Source organism: Girardinichthys multiradiatus, chromosome 11, assembly GCF_021462225.1.
Source record: "Girardinichthys multiradiatus isolate DD_20200921_A chromosome 11, DD_fGirMul_XY1, whole genome shotgun sequence".
Classification (NCBI taxonomy): Eukaryota; Metazoa; Chordata; class Actinopteri; order Cyprinodontiformes; family Goodeidae; genus Girardinichthys; species Girardinichthys multiradiatus.
Window position 1 is genome coordinate 29,250,606 of NC_061804.1, and position 25,108 is coordinate 29,275,713.

The 25,108-nt window shown below is 38.3% G+C and overlaps 1 protein-coding gene across 1 annotated transcript in view; it reads left to right on the forward strand.

Moving 5' to 3' along the window:
* Nucleotides 1-24,882, forward strand: part of gabrb4 (gamma-aminobutyric acid type A receptor subunit beta4) — a 76,727-nt gene extending 51,845 nt beyond the window's left edge. Inside the window, exons 4-8 of the mRNA XM_047379482.1 lie at nt 5,845-5,927; nt 9,017-9,154; nt 12,259-12,411; nt 16,708-16,964; nt 18,013-24,882. Of these exons, the coding sequence (XP_047235438.1) occupies nt 5,845-5,927; nt 9,017-9,154; nt 12,259-12,411; nt 16,708-16,964; nt 18,013-18,366 (985 nt within the window). The 3' untranslated portion in view covers nt 18,367-24,882. The remainder of the gene's footprint in view (nt 1-5,844; nt 5,928-9,016; nt 9,155-12,258; nt 12,412-16,707; nt 16,965-18,012) is intronic.
* The last annotated feature ends 226 nt before the right edge of the window (nt 24,883-25,108 follow it).

Consider the following 25,108-nt stretch of genomic DNA (forward strand, 5'->3'; position numbering starts at 1 on the left):
AAACAAACTGTATTGTTCAGTTTGTTTTATGTTTACATTTTGAACAATAAACTAGGGGTATAAGATATTTTCATTAAAACAGCATTAGTATCAGTTGACTTTAGTAGAAAGTAAGTAAACTTTATTTATATAGCATCTTTCCCAGACTGCAGTCACAAAGTGCTTCACTGTAAAAATAGTTAAAACAACCTTTAAAAAAATGAAATAAAGAAAAATAAATACATTATTACAACATTATGACAACAGTCGGTCATAGCAGCCCAGGCACCAGTGAGGTTAAAATGCTTGTTTTACAAAGAATCTCTTAAGTTGTTTTTAAAAGCATTGACAGAGTCCAGTGATCGCAAATGGTGTGGTAGTTAATTGCACAGAAAAGGGATGTAGAAATCATTGTAGGTCCAAAAAAGTAAAAACAGTCTTCCATGTTTGCCTCATTAAAAGAAAAGCATGTGATTTCCTTATTTTTGGGGTTTGCTTGTTTTTAAAATGTTTTGGTCTAGAAAATGTTTTAGTCTATTATTAGCAACAAGAATCTGGTAAGGGTCACTGTTTTTTGTTTAATGAATCAGTGGTCCGGTTTACCATAAAATGAAAATCAAAATAAAACAAACAACAGCAAAAAGAAAAAACAGGGGCAATAATATAAAAATTCTTTGTGCTGTTTCAAACATTTTCCAAAATTAGAAATTGTTATGTCAATGAAAATTTAAACTTCAGAAACTTTAAAGCGTGTCCATCTGCATTACCAGCCTGTGCTGCCAGACCACTTTGTACCACTCTTGAAATGTGGTTGCGGGTCGCACAGAATCATTGCTTTAAACACTTCAATATACATGTATTTATAATTTATGGCAAAGTGTTACCTTGCAAATAAACTCACACAACCTTTACTGAACACAACAGCTGTAGCTGCTCCCCTTTGTCTGCCATCTTTACTTGTGCTACCTTTTCAAAATAAGAAGGCAAATGTGAGTTCAGTGTGTGAAAAAGGCAGAGAGCACGTGAATCGGCAAAAAACATGGTCACATATAAATAGGAATTATGCATGGGAAGAAGATACAGTCACATAGAGGCTTCAGCTGAGATTAAAACCAGTGATTTTCTTTGTTCAAACGCTAATTCTAATGTATAGTTTAAAAGACTCATATTTTGATTTGTATTTATATTTGATTAATAATATTGCCATGTACACCTCAGTACTTTTAGAAATGATTTTTAACTCAGGCCTAAGTAACATCGGTATACTAGTACTAGTAGGTCCTGATAACTTCTTTCAGTGCTAAGGAAAATCTCCATTAAATTGACTGGACCGGCTTGGCCTTTATATTTAGGGAGCCATAGATCAGACTTTCTATAGTATGGAAAAGTATGGTTTTTGACTTTAGTATCTTCCATTATTTTCCAGTAAATATTAGTACTTTGTCTTTCTTTCTTTCTTTCTTTCTTTCGTTCGTTCTTTCCTTCTTTCTTTCGTTCTTTCTTCCTTCTTCCTAAACGCCTCAAACATCTTTAAATATACAAAGAATCAAGTGTCCTGAGCATAAGACTGCAGTGCCTGCTCAGGTCTGAGGCTGTTGATCATCTCTGGTGGAACTGTAATTTGCTGACCTACATCTGCTGACAAGCCCAAATCCCAAACCATCGCTGCGAGCCGTCCCAGCTCGTGTCTGCTCAAGTGATGACTATTTCCTGACTTTTTAACTACCACATATACAGTCAGTTTTATTTCTGGTGTGCTTTTGCCAAGGGATCAGGAATTCATCCCTGTCCGTTGCTTCAGGCTGCTGTCTCTGATATCGCTGCCTTTTTTTTCTCTGCCTCACTGTATCAGGATACTTCGAATTTTGCCTTCGAACAACAGGAAAATTGTGTTTGAGATAATCCATGATAGTTTAGTATGATTCCTGCTTTTTTTCCTTTGGGGCTGCATTTGTAAAGACAGAATGTGTCTTTTGAATTTTTGTTTTTCTTATCTGCACTGTATTATAAATAGTTTTCTCACAAACTTGCAAAATCATGAACAATAATGTGTTGAGCTAGAAAGAGAATGTTGGGACATCTAACACAGCCACAATGTGATGACAGCTGAAATCATGCTAAGCCATGAGCACTGTTCCTGAGTCGAAAGTAATTTTTTTAGCTTGAAGTAGCAGTACCACAAACGATATTGTGTCCCTTTAAGATTTCCAACTAAATCAAATGTTTCAGATCATCAAATAAATTTCAATATTTGACAAAAGTAACTTGAGTAAATTCAAAATCCTGTTTTCAAATGGTGATCTGGTTTATTAAGTGAAAAGCCTTTTATTATTTGACAACTGAATTGTCCCCTAAACCTAATAATTGATTGAGCCACCCTTGGTGGCAACAAGATGTCTGAGATGATTATGCTGCATCAACAAACTGTGCAGCCTGGCATCTTCTATAGTACATGTAACATGGGTTACCATTAGAGTTGTATGTCTAGTTGGCACAGTGTGACATATTCAAGTCTGGTATAATTTTAGAAACAGCACAGTGTTTGTCGAGCTGTAGAAATTACTTTGTAACCCTTTCCAGACAGATGCATAGCCACTTACTGTGCTTTGTTTCTCATCTTCTCTTAAAATTTAATAGAACAAGACAGGGTGAGTTGCTTTCTGCAATCTTTGAGCCTACTTTTTGTTGTAAGATGGAGTCTATTTAAGGGATTCTTTAATCCTTCAGATCTGACCATAATCAGGACGGGGTGAGGCTAGAGGAATTAAACCAGAAACTGTGGTCAATCTCAGTAGATACATGATTCAACCAGGTGAGGCAGATGAACTTGAAAAAAATGAAATCCTAAAATTGCATTTTGTATTTACTCAGGTTATCTTTGATAAAAACATTTTTACTGTAAAATTTAAGTGTGAACTGAAGCAACACATGTTCATGGTGTTGGAGCTACACTCCAGAGAAATCCTGAAACCAAAATATTTGTATTTGTTGCACCAGTAGCTTTTTTTTTTAAAATGGCTGTATCAGTAGCTCGACTTCAGCTCAGAAGCCAGCAAAGTGGAAGTAGGTACTGGTATTTGCTGGCATTAATAAAGTTAACCCTATTGGATATTTTAAGCTTAAAGATGGACCCAAAAGCAACTCCCAAACCAAATATCAGTTTTCAGAAAACACTTTTGTCAGGCAGTTCAGGAACATATGTCTTTCAAAAAGATAATGAGTTCTATACTGGACAACGGTCCATCACATTTAGCTATATAATAATTCTGCACACTAATAGTTGTGCAATTATTGTGCACACATTAATATTCACCCAAGAAACCCAAAAATATATATATATTATTTGTTGCAGCAGTGAGGTCCCCCCTTTTTTTTTAATATAGTGTCATTTCAAGGCCCTTTGCAGAACTGACATGTCCAATTCATACCAAAATTACAAATAGTACAGTTCAGTTCAAGTTCATTAGATTCACTCCAACTTTAATAAACAATGTAGACTCTGTTTCAGCATGTTTGAATGTTTAAGTGGAAAATCTGTGAAAAACATCAAGCTTCTCTGGCTCTTCCCGGTGGCCCTACTAATATTTGCAGAAATACACCGCTCCCAGTCAGAAATAACCAATCAGAGCTATAAGGAATGTCTTAGCAGTGTCACACTTGTGTACGCACTGCTCACAATCCTTCGCTACACAGCGTGTACTGTTGTTCAAGCTCAAGATTGCCAGTGTGCTGCAGCTGTGCTAAAGACGCTGTGCTAAAGATTTGAGGAGCAAGTTTGTTGTCAAAGTATAGGCAGACCCTAGTCAATGTAAAGCATATAGTTGATGTTTCGTCCCTATCAGTGAGTGTAGCTGTTCATCCTCTGTCATCAGTGGTCATTCTTATTAGCCCGCACATTCACGGTAGACTCCACTGTGGGGGAGGAGCTGTGGAGGGAGGACTGTAGCACAGAGGCGAGCAAGGGGGAGGGACCAGTACAGCGTGCTTGTTAAAATGTTCAGGCTAAGTCCACGGTTTTCTCAGAATGCCCTACTGCAGCATTCACAAACATTTTCTGAACATTTTGTTTTCCTTTTTTCTTCATTACCTTCCCCACCATTCATTCAAAGCTTTAGCACCCCAGCCACTAAAAACATACATCAATCAGTTAAAGTTTCTCCAACAGGCCAAATATGTTATTGGCATGCAGATTTTGCATGCGGGGCACTTGGAATATAATTGTTAAAAAAAAAAAAGCGATATTGTAAACATTGATATGACGATGACGACTACAAACTGATATATTTAGCAGCTTTATTTTTTTCTATAACACATTAGATTATTTGTGATATTCCCAGATAAATATTTGGTACTGATTAATTTAGTATTATAACAAAGAACATTTAACCCTTTTTTTAACCATATTTAAGTATGGCTGATTTATAAACCTACATGGCCCCTAATGTTGTCAGAGAAAAACACATACCAACTCTTAGCTGTCATACTAAAATGTATCTATGCTTTATTCCAACTCGTGGCCTGAAATTATGATTGTCAAGTGACCTTTTTATTAGTGTTATGAGGCTCTATCTCGTCACAATGTGTAGCAGTAGTAGCTCTTAGCAGGGAAACACTGACAGGCAGCAGGAGAGTGCAGTGAAGTAGAGCAGAACAGAATGCAGTTTGAGCAGCTTTGTGCTTGTGCAGCAGAATACATCTCATACCTGTCACACTTTTTGTTCATGCATTATTGTTTTTGTCTTCATAGAGCCTTTTTCTCATCATGGTCACAGAAGGCGTACATGCCTCTGCGTAAATCTGCCCAAATCAGTTTCTACGGAACATATTTTGTTTTCCAATTACCTGCCGACAGAACTCTGGGCAAGCCACCGTGACCAATTTACTGACTGTATTCAAGTAATATATTTCCAAGGCAAACAGCTTATTATCCCCTGCATTAGTAGTTCTAGGTATTGCACATTACTGTATACATTTGCTTACTTACTGCAGCAATGTATATCCCTACAACCTTGTAGTTGTGGCTGGCATGAGTGATAGTAAAACTCAAAATGAGTTGCACCCTTTGAAGAGTACCACTTCATAATAACCTATACACATGAAAAAGATGCATGTTGTTCACATCAAAACTTAGGCTACGTTGCTGGCTTTTGAAACATGCATGATAAGAGTAAGAAATTCAGTTTTTTTGTATTTCATTCCCAAAGCAATTGCAAAGGAGGGCAGGAACTTAATGAAAGCCAGTATGATGAACACATAGCAGCTGGCATCAACAGCAAAAATGTAATTGCTAAAATTTGCTGTATGGGTAAATGTCTCAGTTAAATGCAAAGGACCACTATATGCATAATTTGTAGCAAAATTTGTTTTTTCCTAGGCTCCATACATCTTCTCCAAAGCTACCTTGCAGAAAGCGGTTTCTTGACAGTGGCAATAAATAACAGCTGTCAAGAAAAAAAGACTGAAGCAACGCGATGTGGGGTTAATATAGGAAAATGGTACATTTCCAGTTTTATTAAAGAGTGCTAAATATTTCCATTAAAGAGAATTTGGAAATGTACTGATTGTGTTTTTTTTATTTTAATAGATGAGAGGTAAGATCTCCTCTGACATGTTAATCATTGTGATATCTGATTTTTTGGTCTTTAAAACCCATTCAAAGCTATATAATCATATTTCTATAGGCATAGACACTTACACGAGCTATGGAACTGCTGCAAATTCCTCATATTTTCAAAAACATAAAAATGATTACGTATGTACTAGTATTATTATGGGTTGCTGACAATTGGTCTCTCTCTGTATCAAAAGGTGATATAATCAATCTATATGTTGACCTGTCTTCATGTCTTTCTACTCTGTCCTTAGAATAACAACTACTGCCGCCTGCATGATGGACTTAAGGAGGTACCCTCTTGATGAACAGAACTGCACTCTGGAAATTGAAAGCTGTAAGTTTAGCAAATTAATCCATATCTCAATGTTGTCACATGTTGTCACTTTGACCAAATTGATTTCTGCTTTCATGAACCCTTGAAAGCCTATGACATAAGTATGAAGCCGTTATTACTGGTTGATCCATACCTTGAAGTCATGCTACAGTTAGTCTTTGGACTAAATTGATAAACTAAGTTAGCTGTGCTCAGGTATTGGTTATCATTTTGGATCAAAATGTGTTTTTCTGAAGTGTAAATACTATGTGCTATTTAACCAGTCCAAAACGCTGCATAGCATATAAGATGCAGCAACACACTGGTACTGTTGAGTCCATATGACCAGAGGGGATTTCCTAAAAATCTATCTAAATATCAAAACAACTTCAAAGTGATTTAAAACGTTTTTTTATTTTCAAATGGCTGCACAGTCGAAACAACAACGACCACTTTAAGAGGTTTTATTGTCCATCCATCCATCCATCCATCCAGTCAGTTAGTGGCTATACCCATTTATTCTTTATAAATAAATAAAAAATCATGCTAAATCTTCAGTCAGTTCTGTAGGGACAACTTTATATTTGTTGATTAATTGGTTGACAGGAAAATGGTTGCACTTGATTTTATTTCAGGGTCCCAGAGTAAAGGGGGCACAATATAAATGCACACCACATTTTCCAGATTTTTATTTGTAAATAATTCAGGAAACATGTCACTTTTCTTCCACTTTAGAATTTTGGATTGCATTATGTTAGTTTGTTACACACAGAAAATTCTTATTAATATAAAGTTAGGGTAGGGTTGTAACATAACAAAAAATGAACAAGCTGAAGGTATTTCATTACTATTGAAAAAATGCTTTCAAAAAAGTTTTGAAGTCTATATCTTCTGTGCTCGGTCAGTCCTGGCTTAGAAAATATCACAAATCTTGAGAAACTGAATATAGACACTTATATTTTTAAAGTCTAATAAGATCAAAATTGTACAACTTCATGCCAAAGGATGAATCACTTAACAAGCCCCAGTGGTCCTGGGTGTCATTGGTGCCTCAGGCAAATGCAATGCACCCTCTCCTGGCATTGTACAGGGTTACTATTAAATATTTATGAAATTATTTCCAATTCCTCCTACATTGCTATATCACTAGTTCTATTCCTCTACAAGTGGTAAATTCAGATGTGAAACATTGCATGGCTTAACATTTTGTCTGTAGTTTCTATAAAGATGCCTGGTGTTCCACATACACATAAAAAAACACCAAGAAATCGTGCCTCCAGATATTTCAGATTTAATTGGCTAAATTGTTATTCTCAAGAAGAAAAAGCTTGTTGTGTAATTAGAAATTGCATTTGTGAGATCATTTTTACTGATCACGCCATCAGTCACATAGACCTGGTCAATACATCAGATTCTTTCTGGTAGCTGTTCAGCATAAGAACTGCAGTGTTACCTCCAGGGTGCTGGAGTAAGCAATGAAATATAGACAGGCCATGAATTAAAAAGTTGCAAGAATATCTGCTGTTTATGCTCATGGAGTGCTTTGCACTAGTGACTCATGCGCATTAACCATGAGTTTGATAGATTAGGCAGTCAGTTGCTTCAATTTCATGGACAATGTCACATTTTCTTACCCTATAACCTCTCAGAGAGATTTAATGGTAATGAATCCTGGTCCCGTAGTAAGTTTAATACCACCCAGGTCCATATGTAGGGCTGCAGAATGTGAAATGTGGTAACACTTACCCCGATTGAGAAATAGCTCTGCAGTAATTGCATGCTTGCTTATTCCCATAAATCTACACCTGTAGTCACTTTCAATTGCATTGCTAGTAGGGAATGCGTGGCAGTGTCATTGCATGTGACACATGTTAATGAATATTCATGCTGGTCGTAATACATGCAGTGATATAGCTTCATGGGAGTCTGGAGAGTGGAGCATGTAGTTGTAGCCTGACAGATTTAGGTCTGAGCCTGACATGTTTTGGAAATTTGTTTGTATTGGATGGTCCATATTTCCCTACAGCCCTTCCACTCCAACTTTCCGACAACTATGAACATTTTACATGAAAAATACATGATAATTTTTATGATAGTATTAATGGTTGAACAATATTAAATGTATGGCAAAGATAAAGATGTATTTACTTGAATCCTTTACAAAACCATAATAGTCTGTATCTTTATTGGTATTTTCAGTTGTACATATCATGCCTTCTGCAGTGTATATTCCACTTCATCTATAATATCTCTATTTTAAGAGAAAACCTTCTGAAACGCGTTATTTTTTATTTTTTTTATCCTAGTCTGGTTTTATGGTAGCCCAGCACGAGCACCCTCAATTTCGTTGTATCCCCCAGTACAAGAATAAAGATTATTCTATTCCATCCATCCATCCATCCATCCATCCATCCATCCAGATCTAGAGGTAAAATTAGCAGTTGTAGGTACCTTCAAGAGACTGATGCAACATCTACACGAATATAGAGGCTACCCTAACTCCTTTTTATGTGGACCTGAGGGCAAGAACCATATATTATTTTTCTCTTTCACTTGGGACAATAAGACATTTTTAAGGTGACTGCTTTGCACTCAGCTACAAACTGCTCCAATGCCTCCTCTTTGTGTAAAATCAACAGGAACAGATCATCTGCTGAAAGTAGAATCCTGATAATTTTACAGTATAAAGTTAGTATAATGTTGGCACCGATGGATCAAGACAATTTAAGTCACTTCAGGAGAAACAGTGTAAATTAGCTCTGAATAAAAACATCTGTATCCGGAGAGCTGAAAAACTGCCATGCCGTGGAAGCAGGCCAGATTGCAGTCTGTGTCTGGAACTGAGATGACTTACAATAATGTATGTTGTGCACTGGTAAAGTTCTTTGAAAAGCCTATAGTGTTAAACACAGCCAATTATGTGAAGACCCGCAAACTATACAAAATATACATGTAGTATATATACAAGTACCAATGTGTACCAATAAGGTAATATACCCAGTGAGAGTTATGTTATGCAACAGACCTTAACTAGAAAAATTGTTACTTCCTCATCAAAAAGTAATTTCCCAGTCTTCTTTCTCCTCTGATTTGCTTTGACTCTGAAACAGATGGATATACAACAGATGACATCGTATTTTTCTGGCAAGGAGACGACAACGCTGTGACCGGGGTTGACAAGTTGGAGTTACCTCAGTTCTCCATCGTGGACATCCGCTTGGTGTCCAGGGAGGTCAGATTTACTACAGGTAAAATCTAATTTGACTTACTGTGTAAATACCCTAAAAAGTCAGTGTAAAAGTCCATAAAAACAATTGAATAGCTACAGAACGGAATGCAATGAGTTTTATACAAGATACAAGATGGTGCCGCTGATGGCAGCCTCGGAGCTTTCCTGTCTCATTTTCTGCGTGTTTTGTGGTGCTTTCTTCCATCACCATCGGTGGTCTTTTTCAGCTAAGAGGAACTTCTAAACATCATACAGTCCTCTCTTGGAATTTTTTCAACATTAATTAGCGACGGTAGCTTCATTGGGATCCTGCCCAGTGGAGCAGCAGTTCTCTAAGAGCTATAACGCGGCGGAGAGAGAAGAGAGCCGGCATTCTCGTGAAGCTACAACAGCGGGGGCTACGTGCACCCTTGCCTCCAATCCACCTGGCAAATGTGGTTTCCCTGGCCAACAAGATGGACGAACTGGCTGAGCTGATAACACACGTGGAGAAAAAATAGGACTTTCTGAACACTTTCTGCTCAGTCTGAACCTGTGGTTTGAACTGTTGAGCAGTGGACTGATGATTCAAAGCAGATGTTACAGGCCTGCTTTGATTGCACAGAGTGGACTGTTTTCGAAACTTCAGCCACTGATTTAAACCAACTTACTGATGTGGTGACATCATACTTCAGTTTCTGTGAGGACATGTGTGTGCAGACCAAGATCTTCTGCACATACAATAACAATCAACCTTAGTTCACTTCTCATCTGAGAAAGCTGCGCAGGGATGAGGAAGAGGCTCACAGCAGTGGGGACCACCCCCACATAAGCAGGCCGGGAACAAACTGACCAAGTAGATCAAAGCTGCAAAGAGAAGCTAAAGAAAAGCTTCTTGCATGGAGATGCGTCTGCTGTTTGGAATGGTTAGAACAACCTACAGGAGCCCTTCCCCCGCCTCTGAGCAGAATCCTCGCTTGGCAAAGCAGCTGAATGGCTTGTACTGCAGGTATGAAAAGCAGATGTTCACACTTGAACCCAACTCTTTCACATCCCATTCAGACACAAATTCTTGCCATACACCAACCACCCCCCTACCTTCAGACCTCCTGCCTGCACAAAGGATCTCAGAGGAAGATGTAAATAGGCTCTTTCAGTGTTTGAAAACAAGGAAGGCCTCAGGACCTGATAATGTCTCCATATCATGCCTGAGAGTCTGCACTGACCGACTGGCCCCCATCTTTGCTGAGATTTTTAACAAGTCACTGGAGCAATGTGAGGTTCGCTCCAGCTTCAAAAGCTCCACCACCATCCCAGTACCCAAGAAACCCATCATAACAGGAATAAATGACTACAAGCCTTACATCCCAACATCAGTAGTCATGAAATCCTTTGAGCAACTGGTGGTGAAGCACCTGAAGGACATCACAGTCCCCTTGCCTAATAGGCAAATAGATCAGCAGATGATACAGTCAATTTAGGACTACACTTCATCCTGCAACACCTCGAGCACCCAGGTACGTATGCCAGGATCCTGTTTGTGGACTTCAGCTCAGCCTTCAACACTATCAACCTAGAGATCCTCCACCAGAAGCTTATCCAGCTCAAAGTCCTAGCCTCCACCTGTCAGTGGATCACCAGCTTCCTAAAGGACCAGCAGCAGCAGGTGAGGCTGGGGGACATCTTCTCCTGCACAAGAACCATCAGCATCGGCGCCCCCAAGGGGTGTGTTCTCTCCCAACTCCTCTTCTCCCTCTACACAAATGACTGCACCTTAGCGAACCCGTCTGTGAAACTCCTGAAGTTTGCAGATGACACCACTGTTATTGGACTGATCCAGGACAGTGATGAGTCTGCATACAAACAGGAGGTGGATCGGCTGCTACACTAGTGTGGTCAGAACCACCTGAAACTTAACCCACTCAAGACTGTGGAGATGATGGTGGACTTTTGGAGAACACCACCCCCACACACCCCTCACCATCCTCAACAACGCTATCTACTGTGGACTACTTCTGGTTCCTAGGAAACACCATTTCTCGAAACCTGAGATTGTCCTCACACATAGACAATGTTCGGAAGAAGGCCCAGCAGAGACTGTACTTCCTGAGGCAAGAAGTACAATCTTCCACAGGAGCTGCTGGTCATCTTCTACACTGCCATCATTCAATCTGTCCTATCTTCATCCATCTCAGTGTGGCTCGGCTCATCCACAAAACAGGACAGGTCCAGACTGCAATAAACAATCAGGTCTGACCTTCTCTCCATCCAAGTCTAGGGTCAGGAAAAGGACAACTAAAATCTCTGCAGACCCCACACACCCTGAAAGTTTAGACTTTTACTGTCAGGTTTCTTCCCCAGGTAGTTTCTCTGATGAACACTTTCAGAACAACACCATGCATACTTGGACAGATCTCACATTATATTCTATTGTAAAGTCAATTGTGTATATATGTACATTTAGATATTTTTTATTTCTGTTATGATATAGAAAAAAATCACTGAGGGCAAAGTCTGCCGCAATCAAATTCCTTGGCAAAAAACTTGGCAATAACGCCGATTCTGATTCGGATTAAGAGCCCAAACATTACCCAACTTAAAATTCTATACTTTTAATTAGCACAAGAAGCGGGCACTTCACTTAGATTCGAATTTCCCTAGATTCAGTTACTGTGAACATATCCTGTATTGCTCCAGTGTAAAGGCGTGAGCAGCAATCGTCCAATTTTAAAATGCTCATTTGGTAATGCTTAGAGGACAGAGAAAGTGCAAAAGAAAAGCAGAGTAGCTCACTGTGACAATTCTCAGAGGGACGTTGGAGCTGCCTGCTGAGATAGGGGGTTGCAGAAAAATGTGCCGTGTTTGCGACTTTCTGCCATGTTTAATTGGAATCGAACTTGTCCCTGGAAAGGAATCTATCGCTTTGGGGAAATTAAATGCTCTATCTGAACAAATGAAGAAATGACTACCCTGCGCATTGTCAAAGTGCAGACTTTGGAACTCTTGACTTGCGTCGACATTTTCTTTCTTTCTTTCTTTCTTTCTTTCTTTCTTTCTTTCTTTCTTTCTTTCTGATTCTCTATTTGTTTTATTCCTTTTGCCCTTGACTTTTCTAAAATATCACTCCATTCTATTTCCATACAGGTTCATATCCAAGGCTTTCGTTGAGTTTCAGGATTAAGAGGAACATTGGCTATTTCATCTTGCAGACATATATGCCCTCCATCTTGATCACCATCCTCTCCTGGGTCTCCTTCTGGATCAATTATGATGCCTCTGCAGCTCGCGTGGCCCTCGGTAAGACACAGCCACTGTTACATTATTAAACTTCTTACTGCCCCCACAAGATTCCACTATTATCACAGAAACAAAGAACACACAGCTGTCACACGTGTAAATGTTCTTACACAAACCGTCCACATTCACAATCGCAAAAAAAGTGTGTAAACACTGCAAACGTGAAGCTGCGGGTTACAAGCAACTCCCATAAATTTCATTTTGCCAATGTTTCGCATTTTGAATTTCCCTTGTCTCTGTTTGATGTTGCCATAGATTGGCTTGTGTTTTGAAAAAATGAACATAGGAACAGCAGGGATACAGTGAAATCCACACTAATATTTTGCATAATGTGGGCTGATTAATAACCCTAAAAGCAACTACACCCAGTGAGGCTTGCACTACTACCATTGGTAATTTCATGTCTAATTGTCCAAATGTATTGTGTGCATCTGAATTATGGCGTCTCCGGTTACCAGTTTAATATTTGAAACTGCTAAAGTTTTATTCTGTAATTTGTCGAAAGCAAAAGATTGATAAACTCCCACATGTTTTATTATTCTATTTATTGCTTTTATTGGCAATGTGTGTTAAAATAGAGATATATCATACAGCCCTTTTCTCTTTTCTAGAACAATAGTAAATACTAAGTGCATTTGAAAAAGATGCTGACAAACAAAATTCTGAAGTGTCCCTTGGGTTTACAGCTGTACTTTAGTAAGTCAAAGTTACAGTGCCTGGACAGAGTGTCTGTATCCCTTAAATCTTTTCATATTTTGTCACATTTGATCTCAAACTTCAGTTTGTACCTGGTTTCCTCCAGCAAGATGCTGTATTTTATAAGCTTTATATGCTCTAGCATTCTTGCCATCAACTCTGACCAGAATCCTTGTCAACGCTAAAAAAATAGCTTCCCCACAGGATAATGCTGCCACCACCATGTTTCACTGTGAGGATGGTGTGTTATCCTCCACACGTGTGTTTCACGTTGGTTAAAACATTGGTCAGTTTTGTTTTTAACTGGCCAGACCACCTTCTTTTACCCATTTGCTGTAGTCCTTACATGGTTTGTCAGAAACTTTAATTGGGACCTCTTATTCTTTTAAAAATGGCTTTCCTCTTGTCCCTCTCCAGTAAAGGTTAGATTTTTGGAGTGCACGGCTAATAGTTGTGCTGTTCTCCGTGTTTTCCTACCAGAGCAGTGATCTCTTCAACTTCTGTAGCACCTACCCTTTGATGAGACAGAAATTAATTATCAAAAAATCCAAACTTGTTCACTGGTTATTTATGTTCAACAGAACCCTAATGAATAAATTGTACTTTCTCTTTAACAAATGTAGGTACAAAAATACATGCAGCTAATGAAAAGACACACAATATTAGCCGCAATGACCCACAATGACAAGCTCCCACTGGCCATTCATGAATCACAAGTGTAGATGGCGATATTCTACACAGATGTGAGTTAAAAACAATTATATTGATCAGGACTACTGATAAAATCCACATCGTAAGTCTCCCTAGAATGATTTTTTTAAACATACTCAGTGTAGCGATCCTGTAGTTGGCCAAGCAAATGCTTCAAATTTGAATAATATATCTTACCTCCTAACTCTTTCCATCGAAAATAATTTCTAGGTCTTCTTTAGGCGTGTATATCCTGCAGATGGCTGGTCATATGAATTATATGTTATCCTTACATTTCTCCCTTGACCTGCAGCGCTGGCTTGCCCCAATAAAAGTAAGCCAATCCGGCCCTGTGACTACTTTGCTTGGCGAGTCATGGCCGCAACAGAGACACGCTGACTTCGGCCACTTTATTAGGTACAGCTTGCTAGTACTGGGCTGGACCCCCTTTTGCCTTCAGAACTGCCTTACTCCTTTGTAGCATAGATTCAACACGGTACTGGAAACATTCCTCAGAGAGTTTGGTCCATATTAATAGCATCACACAGATGCTGCAGATTTGTCGGCTGCACATCCATGATGCGAATCTCCCGTTCCACCACATCCCAAAGGCGTTCTATTGGATTGAGATCTGGTGACTGTGGAAGCCATTTGAGTACAATGAACTCATTGTCATGTTCAAGAAACCAGTCTGAGATGATTTGTGCTTTATGACATGACGCGTTATCCTGCTGGAAGTAACCATAAGAAGATGGGTACACTGTGGTCATAAAGGGATGGACATGGTCAGCAACAATACTCAGGTAGGCTGTGGCGTTGACACGATGCTCAGTTGGTACTAAGGGTCCCAAAGTGTGCCAAGAAAATATCCCCCACACCATTACACCACCACCACTAGCCTGAACCGTTGATACAAGGCAGGATGGATCCATGCTTTCATGTTGACGCCAAATTCTGACCCTACCATCCGAATGTCGCAGCAGAAATCAAGACTCATCAGACCAGGCAACGTTTTTCCAATCTTCTATTGTCCAATTTTGGTGAGCCTGTGCTAATTGTAGCCTCAGTTTCCTGTTCTTAGCTGGCAGGAGTGGCACCCGGTGTGGTCCTCTGCTGCTGTAGCCCATCTGCCTCAAGGTTCGACATGTTGTGCATTCAGAGATGCTGTTCTGCATGCCTTGGTTGTAACGAGTGGTTATTTGAGTTACTGTTGCCTTTCTATCAACTCGAACCAGTCTTACCATTCTCCTCTGACCTCTGGCATCAACAAGGCATTTGCGCCCACAGAACTGCCGCTCACTGAAAATTTTCTCTTTTTCGGAACATTCCCTGTAAACCCTAGAGATGGTAGTGCGTTAAAGTCCCAGTGGATCAGCAGTTTCGGAAATACTCAGACCAGCCCATCTGGCACCAACAACCATGCCACGTTCAAAGTCACTTAAATCACCTTTCTTCCCCATTCTGATGCTCGGTTTGACCTGCAAGAGATCGTCTTGACCATGTCTACATGCCTAAATGCATTGAGTTGCTGCCATTTGATTGAGTGATTAAAAATTTGCGGGCAGTTGGACAGGTGTACCTAATAAAGTGGCCGGTGAGTGTATACATATATACATACCCATATATATATACATATTGCAGTTTTTGTGCCTGTCTCAATTTCAGGGGGTTGTAGAGCCAAAGAAGCATTGAAAATTATGTGCTTATGATCTCTTTTTTTGTTGTTGTTTTGAGAAAATGTTTTAAGAATCTCTAATTTCAGCCCTGTGTAAATTATTCAGTTCAGGTTTTGAAAGTCTAAGTAGTTTAGATTTTGTGTGGAGGATGAAAAACTCTACAAATTGCCCCCAAAAACATTTTTTTTTTTTTTTGGTCATTTAAGACATCTGGCTCTACTACTGCTTCAAGCATAGAGTTCTTCAAACTGTCTTGATTACCTGAATGCCTTAGAAGAAATTACAAACTGGTAAAAAAAAAAAAAACCTATCTTTAACTTAACTCTGAGACGACTGAGTGAGTACCGATGATGATGCAACAGATTGGACTTTGGAACTCAGCCATCAAACCAAATTTAGTGGAGGTTTTTTAGTGCTTCTTTTGTGTTGTTTATCTCTTGTTCAAAACTGTTTTTATCACCTGAGAATACTTGCAAACTAAGAAAGTTGGTGTTAAACCATAAACCTGAGATGGTTATTAATGCTTTTTTCAATGACCCTAATGCACTTTATACATGTTTTTATATATAAAAAAAAAAGCCCTTGATCGGCTTCAGTTGATCCAAAACTGTGTAGCAACTTTCTAACTGGAACAAACAGAAAAGCTCACATCTCTCCTGTTTTCATTAATTGACTTTGGTAACCTGTTTATTTTAAAGTTTTACTTAAAACCCTTAGTTTAACTTCAAGCCATGGTTAAGCTCCTTGGTATATTTCTGAATTGTTAAAGCCATTCCAATTCTAGCATTTAGGTTTTCAAACAGAAATCCCCTTGTCATCCCAAAGGTCAGGTATACTTGTTTTTACATTGCCATGAGAGTAAGAACCCATATAAAAACCAGAGGAAGACATTCAAACATGCTTTTCCTTCATTCTTTTAAACATATTATTGACTTTGTTTGTAATTACCTTTAATATTTAATATTTATTTTTTTGTTCTGACTATTGTTTTAGTTATTTTTATCTCTGAAGTCTTAATAATTTACTTTGGGAAAATCTAAATGAGAAAAAACAACTTTCAGAATGAATTCTTGTTGTTAAAACCTATACTTGTAGATCCATTCTGCTCTGGAAGAAAACACTTTAGAGAAGTAATTAAAAGCCCAAGAAATATGTGAAATAAACATATGAAGAGAAAATGAACTCTATAAGCTTTGCGTTTAACAGAGGTTTTTTTATGTGTGTCTGTGCTAAGGTGTGACAACGGTGCTTACCATGACCACGATTAACACCCACCTTAGGGAGACCCTCCCAAAGATTCCTTACGTGAAAGCCATCGACGTCTACCTCATGGGCTGTTTTGTGTTTGTGTTCCTGGCCCTGCTTGAATATGCCTTTGTAAATTACGTGTTCTTTGGCCGGGGCCCTGCGCAACAAAAGAAAATCAATGAGAGGCTGGGCAAAGTCAACAACGAGCGCACGAGATACGAAGAGAAGCGCCTGAGGGAACAGGTTTGTATCTTCTTTCTGCTGCTTCACTCTGCTTTTTTGCTTACTTCTCTGTAGAAAACAAGTATGTTCCACATATTTCTGATCATAGTCATTCTACGTAAGACCTCTTGTTCACAAGCCCCTCAAGTAATCTTCCACCGGCATACTGATGTCACTACAGCCTGAGATGCATTCACCCACCATCATCCATTGCTTCTCCCTCAAGCACTGACTGTTTTTATTGAGCATAGACTTTCTCATTGAGATACCTATTCATCTAACTCAACAGTGGTGTAAACATTTTCATTTCTTATTTAGGTTGTTGTCTATGTTGATGCTGTAGGCTTTATTCACTCTCACTCTGCTACATTGTATTTAAAGACTTTTTAGAGGAAATCAAAGAAAGCATGAAAACACAAAGAAAGGCAGCACTGGCAACTAGATCTTTTTTCCAAACCAACTGCTGTAAGGGTGAGACTGAATGAACCCACCCACCCTCGTATCTTTTTGTGTGAAGTACTAAATGCAATGCCTTTACAGAAAGTTCTTCCTGTTAACTCTCTTTCTTACACATTGTGCAATTTCTGAGAAACTATGATTATCTGCCTGTATTTTAGAGTTGTTTTAATGTTCTTTTCATTTTTCTGTCACATTGCAAGGACTCCATTTCCGTGCCGTTTCAAACCAACACCTTCAGGTCATTTACACAGCGAAGAAATCTGTATCTCGAGGAACAAAGAAAAGTTGGGGTACATGTATTTAGCAATCATTTCGGCTGTAGGACAGCCCTTACTATAACGTCTTATTATCAGTACTTTTCAAATTACTTGTTACTGTTTTGCAAGTAATAAGAATGACTAATAAATGTCTATATAAAGAAGCTAACTATTTCTGTTGCATGAAAGAAATTACATTCCATGTCATCCCTGCATTTTGCTTAAGCTTGACAGCTTAAAGGTGGGAAGGGGTTTTAGAATGTCATGTTAGATGTTTAATGGGAAATTTGGGGCTACTACTTAGCCTTTTTTACTCCTCCTTGACTTTGTGTGTCTTTCCTGTCTCCACCCAGGTGGATGCTTACGGAAACATCCTCCTCACCACGCTGGACATGAACAATGAGGTGATGCCTTCCGATGTGGGGAGCAGCGTCAGTGACTCTCGGAATTCTGTCATGTCCTTCGACAGCTCCGGGGTCCAATTCAGGAAGCCCATGGCACCCCGAGATGGCTACAGCCACCACTCGCTGGACCGGAGCGCCATGCGGAGCCGGGCCAACTGTCGGCTACGACGACGCTCCTCGAAGCTCAAGTTGAAAATCCCCAACCTCTCAGATGTTAGCACCATTGACAAGTGGTCCCGGGTCATTTTCCCCATCACCTTTGGATTTTTCAATCTAATCTACTGGTTGTACTATGTGAATTGATGTGCATCCCACTAGGAATCATGGGCCATATTTTGAGAGCACATTAAATTGGCTTTGATACAGTTCCAAAATATGTATACACATATACAAGTTGGACATATGTATATGCATATTTCCATATATTATATTTATATATACACATGTGAAATCTGAAGGACCTTTCTGCTGTACAAAGTATTACTAGGTTGACTTGAATGTTTAAGAATACTTGTGTGAGAAGAATTTCGATGCTTTGAGTTTGTTTTTCCTCCTTTAACAAACATGAGATCCCCACCGGGGGTTTTTCGGAACTAAAGACTGCATGATATTTTTGCAAAAAAAAAGAAGAAAAGCAAAAAAAACAAAAAGAAAAAAAGAGAAAGGCTCTTGAGAGAGAAAAGATGTCTCAGAGCCCCACTGACCTTTTATTGATACCTATCATATTCAGAAATCCTCTTCTGCAGCTCGAGGAATCAGTGGTGGCTCGCCTGTCCAGGTATTGGCTCAGTGAGGTCCTTGGCACCACCTTTGATCCTGCTCCGCCTCACCCTCTGCCATTACCCCAGCTGATGACATGCACGGAAACCTCCGGTTCTACTACGCACAGCAACCTGTTTGGATTATGTTTTGTTCCTTGGCTTTTTTTAGAGTGAATATTGTTCACCTTATCAGACATTAGGTCCGGCCAAATGGTCTCCATTCGGTTGGCGTATGGATAGTATATTTGACCGCTGCATTCCCATACAGAGTCAATTTAAGCTTGTATTCCCTTTTCTTCTCTTTCGTTTTTTAAAAAAACTCATCCTTGAGGAGGTGGAGTATGGGTAGGATTGGGTTGGTGTTGTAGGTAGGAAAAAAAGTGGGAATTCTTTTTCATTCTAGTTAAAAACAAACACTTCTTATTGTAGATATGATTTTGTCTTTAAAAAAAACTGTGATTTCAGAGACTGTCAGAACATGTTCTAGTGCTGGGGTGTTGTGAGATGAAAGAGTCCAAGGCATGCATTGCTGATTTGATTGTTTAAAAAAAGAAATGGTATTCTGTACATTTTAATCATTCAGTATTCTCATGAAAGTGTACTTGTGCTTTTTGCTTTCCTCCTAATGGTTGATTCACATTCTTTTTAGCTGCAGATCCTGCTTTGTGTTTGCTACACAGTAATGGGAGGGGGCCGGGTTGTTTTTGTTAATCATTTGATACTATTCCTCGGTAAAGATGTAAAGATGTAAATTCATGTATATTCAAAAAGATCCACCCAAGGTTTTTAACAATCATCATTCAGTATGTGGTATTTCTTTGTTTGCTTTTCCTTTGCTTGTTTGAATAGCTGTGTCTAAAGACAAGAATATTTCGGATTCGGATAGTGCCGGGCACACAAGGAAAGAAGTATACAGAGGAGGGGGGTTCATCATTGTAGCCTTATTCAACAGCAACCCAAAACCGCTGCTTTGGGATCAGGAGGGATTTGTGTAAGAATTATGTCTGAGAAATAGCCATGAATTGAATGAAATGATGACCAAAAGGCCTGTAAGTCATTGTTTTTGTCCTGTTGTACCCATACATTGCATTTCTAGTGCTCACCTTCCAAAGTAGGAGTGTTGGTCAATTCCCCCCTTCACCATTCACTAACTTTGCAGTTTTAGTTGTTCAGTATTCAATGTTTTTGGGTATGAAATATTGGAGTATACCACAGGATGTTTTTTACCTAGCATGTGTCAGTTCATACCTGCCAGAGGGATCTTTCATACCCAACCTATGATTTACAATAATTGTTTTTATTCCACGTTTCTGTAAGAAAAATGCGTTGTCATGATACTAAGTACAAATATAACTACCGGCAGTAGATCACTTAGACTTGCTTAATCAGGAATCATAATCTATCATAGATCATAAGAGTTAACTGGTCGAGACAGGTAACATCTACAAAAAAGGAAACAGAGTGCATTACAAACTTTCAGATAATTATATGCAATTATTTTTGTTAGACATGGAAGCTGAGCATTTTCACAACAATTTATCTCATTCATTATTAAAAATACTTACAGTAAAGGCCAAAATTATTCTTACCCTGAGCAGATGCAACCACAACATTGATAGGAAATAAAATGGGCATCTCTCAAAACACAATATAACAATGTAAAAGAAGTATGAATTAAAAGATTATCTAGTTTGATTTACATTTTACTAAAAACGCCATGCAAAGAATTATTTATAGCCTTCTCAATTATCAATAAAAAGGTTTAATTTGACATTATAGCAATCAAACCCTTCTTCTAACTGCTGACCAGATTTCCTCTGGTATTTTTATGATTTATATTTATTTATGAGCTCTCAAGTCTTTGAAACTGGAAAGTATACTTGCCAACACCCTAATCTTTAGTTCCCTTGATAGATTTTCTGTCCGATTCTGCCTGGCCACTATAACGTTAATATTATTTCCAGTCAGAAGAAACATGTGGTATAAAAAATAAATGGTACTGTAAACCTAATTCAACTAGGGGAATGAATAATTGTAGCTACGATAATGCCATGATTTAAGATTTAAGATAGGGGGGGAGAAATGGGTTGTTTACAGGAACAAAATTAAGGAAGAAGGGACATGTGTAGGTACAAAATGGAGGTATTAATCGGTGAAGGGGTGAACTGACACTGAGCCAAGGACAGAACTACTGTATGATACTATCTTGTGCTGAATCAGACTTCACTGTATGATATTATGTATTACTTATGCTACCTTACTTCAGTCAAAAAAGCGAAAGAACAAAAACATTGTGCCCAAATTGCAGTGGTGTGGAGCATTTTCCCCCAGGTGAAACGTAAAAGGAATTCCATCCTGGGAGAACAAGATAAAGATGGAAGAGCTGCAAATAAACAAGATGTGGATGGAGAAGAAGACATATTAATCTATCATCAGATATATACATTGTCCTCTGGGTGTGCATTACATTTCTTCAAAAAGGAATACTGATCAGAAACCAATGTGTCTACCTAAGTCGTAATAATGTTTGTACAGTGTTGTGGCCAGAGATGTGATGAATTTAGTATTTCTTTTTGGATTAATTTTATGCAGCATTGTCACATTTTCGACCAACATCTTTATTTGTTCAACTATCCATGTACCTGAAATCAAATAAGTTTTCATGTACTTGAAATCTAGGAAATTGTGCAGTATGCATTAAAAACCATGCCTTCTCCAAGCAATAGGCAGATAATTCTCATAAAAACTGAAGTAGTGAATTCAAAGTTAGATCTAAATGTGTTTTGCTAAAATGAAATGAACTTAAAACAGACAGCCTTTGCCCAATGGCAGATTTCCGAGCACTTTACTGATTTCACACAACAATCTAATATGCCGTGCACAACTGTAAACCTCTCATTGAGACTTTACAGCCACAACAAAAGAGAGCCTTCGTTCTCTTAGTCTGTTCATTTCTTTCGCCTGTTAAAATCTTCACACAACACCTCCTCCCCCCGCAGTAAAACTTGACCCACTGAGATCACTTGGGGCATAAAAGCTTTACTCAGCCTCTTTCACATATGCAGTAGTACTCCCCGACACCTGTAAACTCACTTCAGTGTTGCTATTCCCCTTTAACTCATTATGGACATCCCTGTGATATGTATGCTGCAATTCTAACTTCTTACAGAGGTTTTCTTATGGGAGATGCTCAAATGGCATCATTACTAGATGTGGCTCTTTTTATGCCAGCTACTTGTTGCAATCAGATTAACGAGTAAAAAGTGACTGTGTTTCCAAAGTATAGATTATGTCATAATCGGTACACTTTATAAATTGTTAGATGTGGGTAGTTTTGAGTTAGGGGTGTTTCACATAGGTACATTTTTGTTACAGTAGTAAAACAAAACTAGATGGCAAATTTATAAAATTGTTTTGTTGTTGCTTGTTTTGTTTTGCTTATTTCAATGTCAAACTGTTAAAATGAAAATATAATTGATCTTTATGGAGAGTTTAGATTCAGACTCTGAGGTCAGAGGATATTATTTGTTCCACTGCAAACCAAGCCTACTCTGTGGTCTCAATGAGATGCACTTGCGCGTACGTTTTTCTAATGTAAACGCAATCAAGTGTCAAACTCCTATTCAGGTTGGTGTTATTCCCAGAAACGAATGCCTGTTCAGGTATTTTTTAGATAGTACACCAAACCCATATGGAGGGAAAAACATTCTCACAGTAAATATATTCACTGTTCATTTCAATCACTACATGTATTACCAGCTTTCTGGACATGAAATTAGCAGCTTCAATCCAAAGGCTGTGTGGACATTCTGTTCTGAAATGTTTTCTTTCAGATATTTGCTTGTTTAGAAAGGATTTCTTTTTTGTTTAAACACTTGAGTTTAAGAAGAGACGGAGGGGGAAAAGTGTTGAACTGATTTCAATGTGAATTTTCTTGCCTCTAGTGTATATGTGTAATTACATGTGAATTGTACTGTAAATATGATATCTTTCACTTAATAGTTCTTAATGCATGAACAAAAACATGGCAGTTCTTAATACCAGCTAGCCTCACTGCTAATGGCATGGACAGCTTTTCTAGCATTGGCATACTTCTGCAGATGAAACCTTAACAAAAAAAGAGAGGAAAAAAACAGAAAACATAAAGGAACACACGGTGTGAACAAAATAATGGAGAAATCATGACAATGTTCTCTCACGGTGATGGAGTTTCTGGTGGCTCAATGATAACGGTAGGGTAATGCTAAAAGACGCAGTTGTGCATGTTCAGCTAAAGAGACAGATAAATTCTGGTGGTTTGGCCTTTAACATTCATCTGTTTAATGTTACCTGAAGCTTTTCAGGAGATTTCAGCACAGTCTACTCACTGCACTTACCTCAGCCATTCAGAAATCACTCAGTTGTTCACGAATTCTCTTAGAAAATATGATTAGCTAGCTAGCTTACACTGGCCAGAGGAGCAGGGTTGCCTTAAGAGGGCGCGTGGGATGTTTTTTTTTCCTGTTCCTCAACAAGAAAGTCAGGGTGCCCTTGAGCAAGGCACCATACTAATTGTCGAAGCGCATGGTCGTAGTCTTTACTGTATTGTAGCAAACATCTTTAGCTATCCGAGAGCACGGCTAACAAAGTCTGTGCAGGACTGTAGCAAACACGTTAGCTAATTTAGATAATTGTTAGCAAACTGTAGCCTGGAGAAATAAATTAAGAAGTGTCCCTTGTTCTGTAAGAGCGCAGAAATCTCAATAGCCTAAAGATAGCCAGACTAAGCCTTTTTATTTAACTGAAGTGTGTTAGCACTACATTTCATTCATCAAATGACCAGAACAAAGCTAGGAGGCTCCTTACTGTCGAATGAACTGTCGCTGATGAATTCATTATTTTGTCCTCACTTTGTAGGTTTTGTTTTGCATGACCTGAGTTTTAAAAAAAAGGTTTATTTTCGTATATTTTTACTCTACACCATCCAGTTTATCTCCACAGCCAGGAAAAAAGAAAGATCCAGTGTTTACATGCTCAAATTGCACTTGTTTTACAGACAGCTCTATAAATCTTGTGGAACAAACTGTTCATAAAGTTGGAGGACAAACGCCACAGTGGGGCGCACATTATGTGATTTTCTTGTTTGTTTATATTTTTTAATTTGATGAAAACAGTAGTGTTCTTTAACAAAAACTTTATTTCCTGTAAATCAGTTTGGGATAGATGCACCAAGTGCATGCTAGTTTTATCAGATTCAGCTTAAGCATCACATCAATCGCCCTTCAACTACAAAGGATATAGAGGATGCTCTCCAACAGCATCGTCACATATAAGCCATGTGATTGCACACTGAGTGGGTGTTCCCTGCATTTTCTTTTTTATAAGTTGCCTCTGGTTACGGCCTGCTGTCGATTACTGTATGAGGGTGATTTGCAAGACACTGTGCCGATTCCCAGTTTCCCAAACGTCAATTTACTGTACATCCCTTCTTTCAAGACCCTTACTGAAAGACTGTCTCATATTTAACTAGTAGGTAAAAAATAGAAGCTTTTTCAACAGTTGCAATTATTTGGTAATGAGAAGAAAGAAGCCCGCAAGATCAACACCTTGTTTATTTTTCAGTAAGAATAAGTAAACGATTTGGTTCATTTCTGTATTCATTTCTGATTTATTGTATTTGTAGCATTTGTTATGGATTGTTATTCTTACTGTTGTTTTATTTTCATAAGAAGGAAATGTAATTCATCTGATATACAATATGGCACTGGAAGTAAAAAAAAATGCATTCAGTTTTTGTACTGTAATTGTTTTGTTCACATTGGGCGCTTATTTGATTCAGTTGTTTAATACAGTGTTTGATTTCATTTGGGGTATCAGTACTCATGGAATCAACATTTGTGTAGTATGAAGTTGTATTTTTTTGTCAGTGCAATTTAATGTTATGGTGTCAATCAGCTTTTTTAGGTGTTTGAACAAAATGTGTTTTTTACAAATACAAAGTGTTCAAGTATGTGGTATAAAAAGGGTTATCATTCAAACAACCAACTTTTTACAAATAAAGGCTTATACTGTAAAGAAAGCTACTGTCTTTTCATTTGCCCTTTGCGGACTAATATATTACATTTTCTTTTCATTTTCACATTTTATTAATTAGGTTTTATATATTAAAGGTAAATCACACATGATGTTGTAGAAAGAGACGATGAAATTAGATATTTACACACCTATTATCAGTTGTTTGTCAGAGCTCTCACCTTTTAGTTGATGTCTTGGTTTTGATAAGGACTGTGAGATATAAAGTCCAA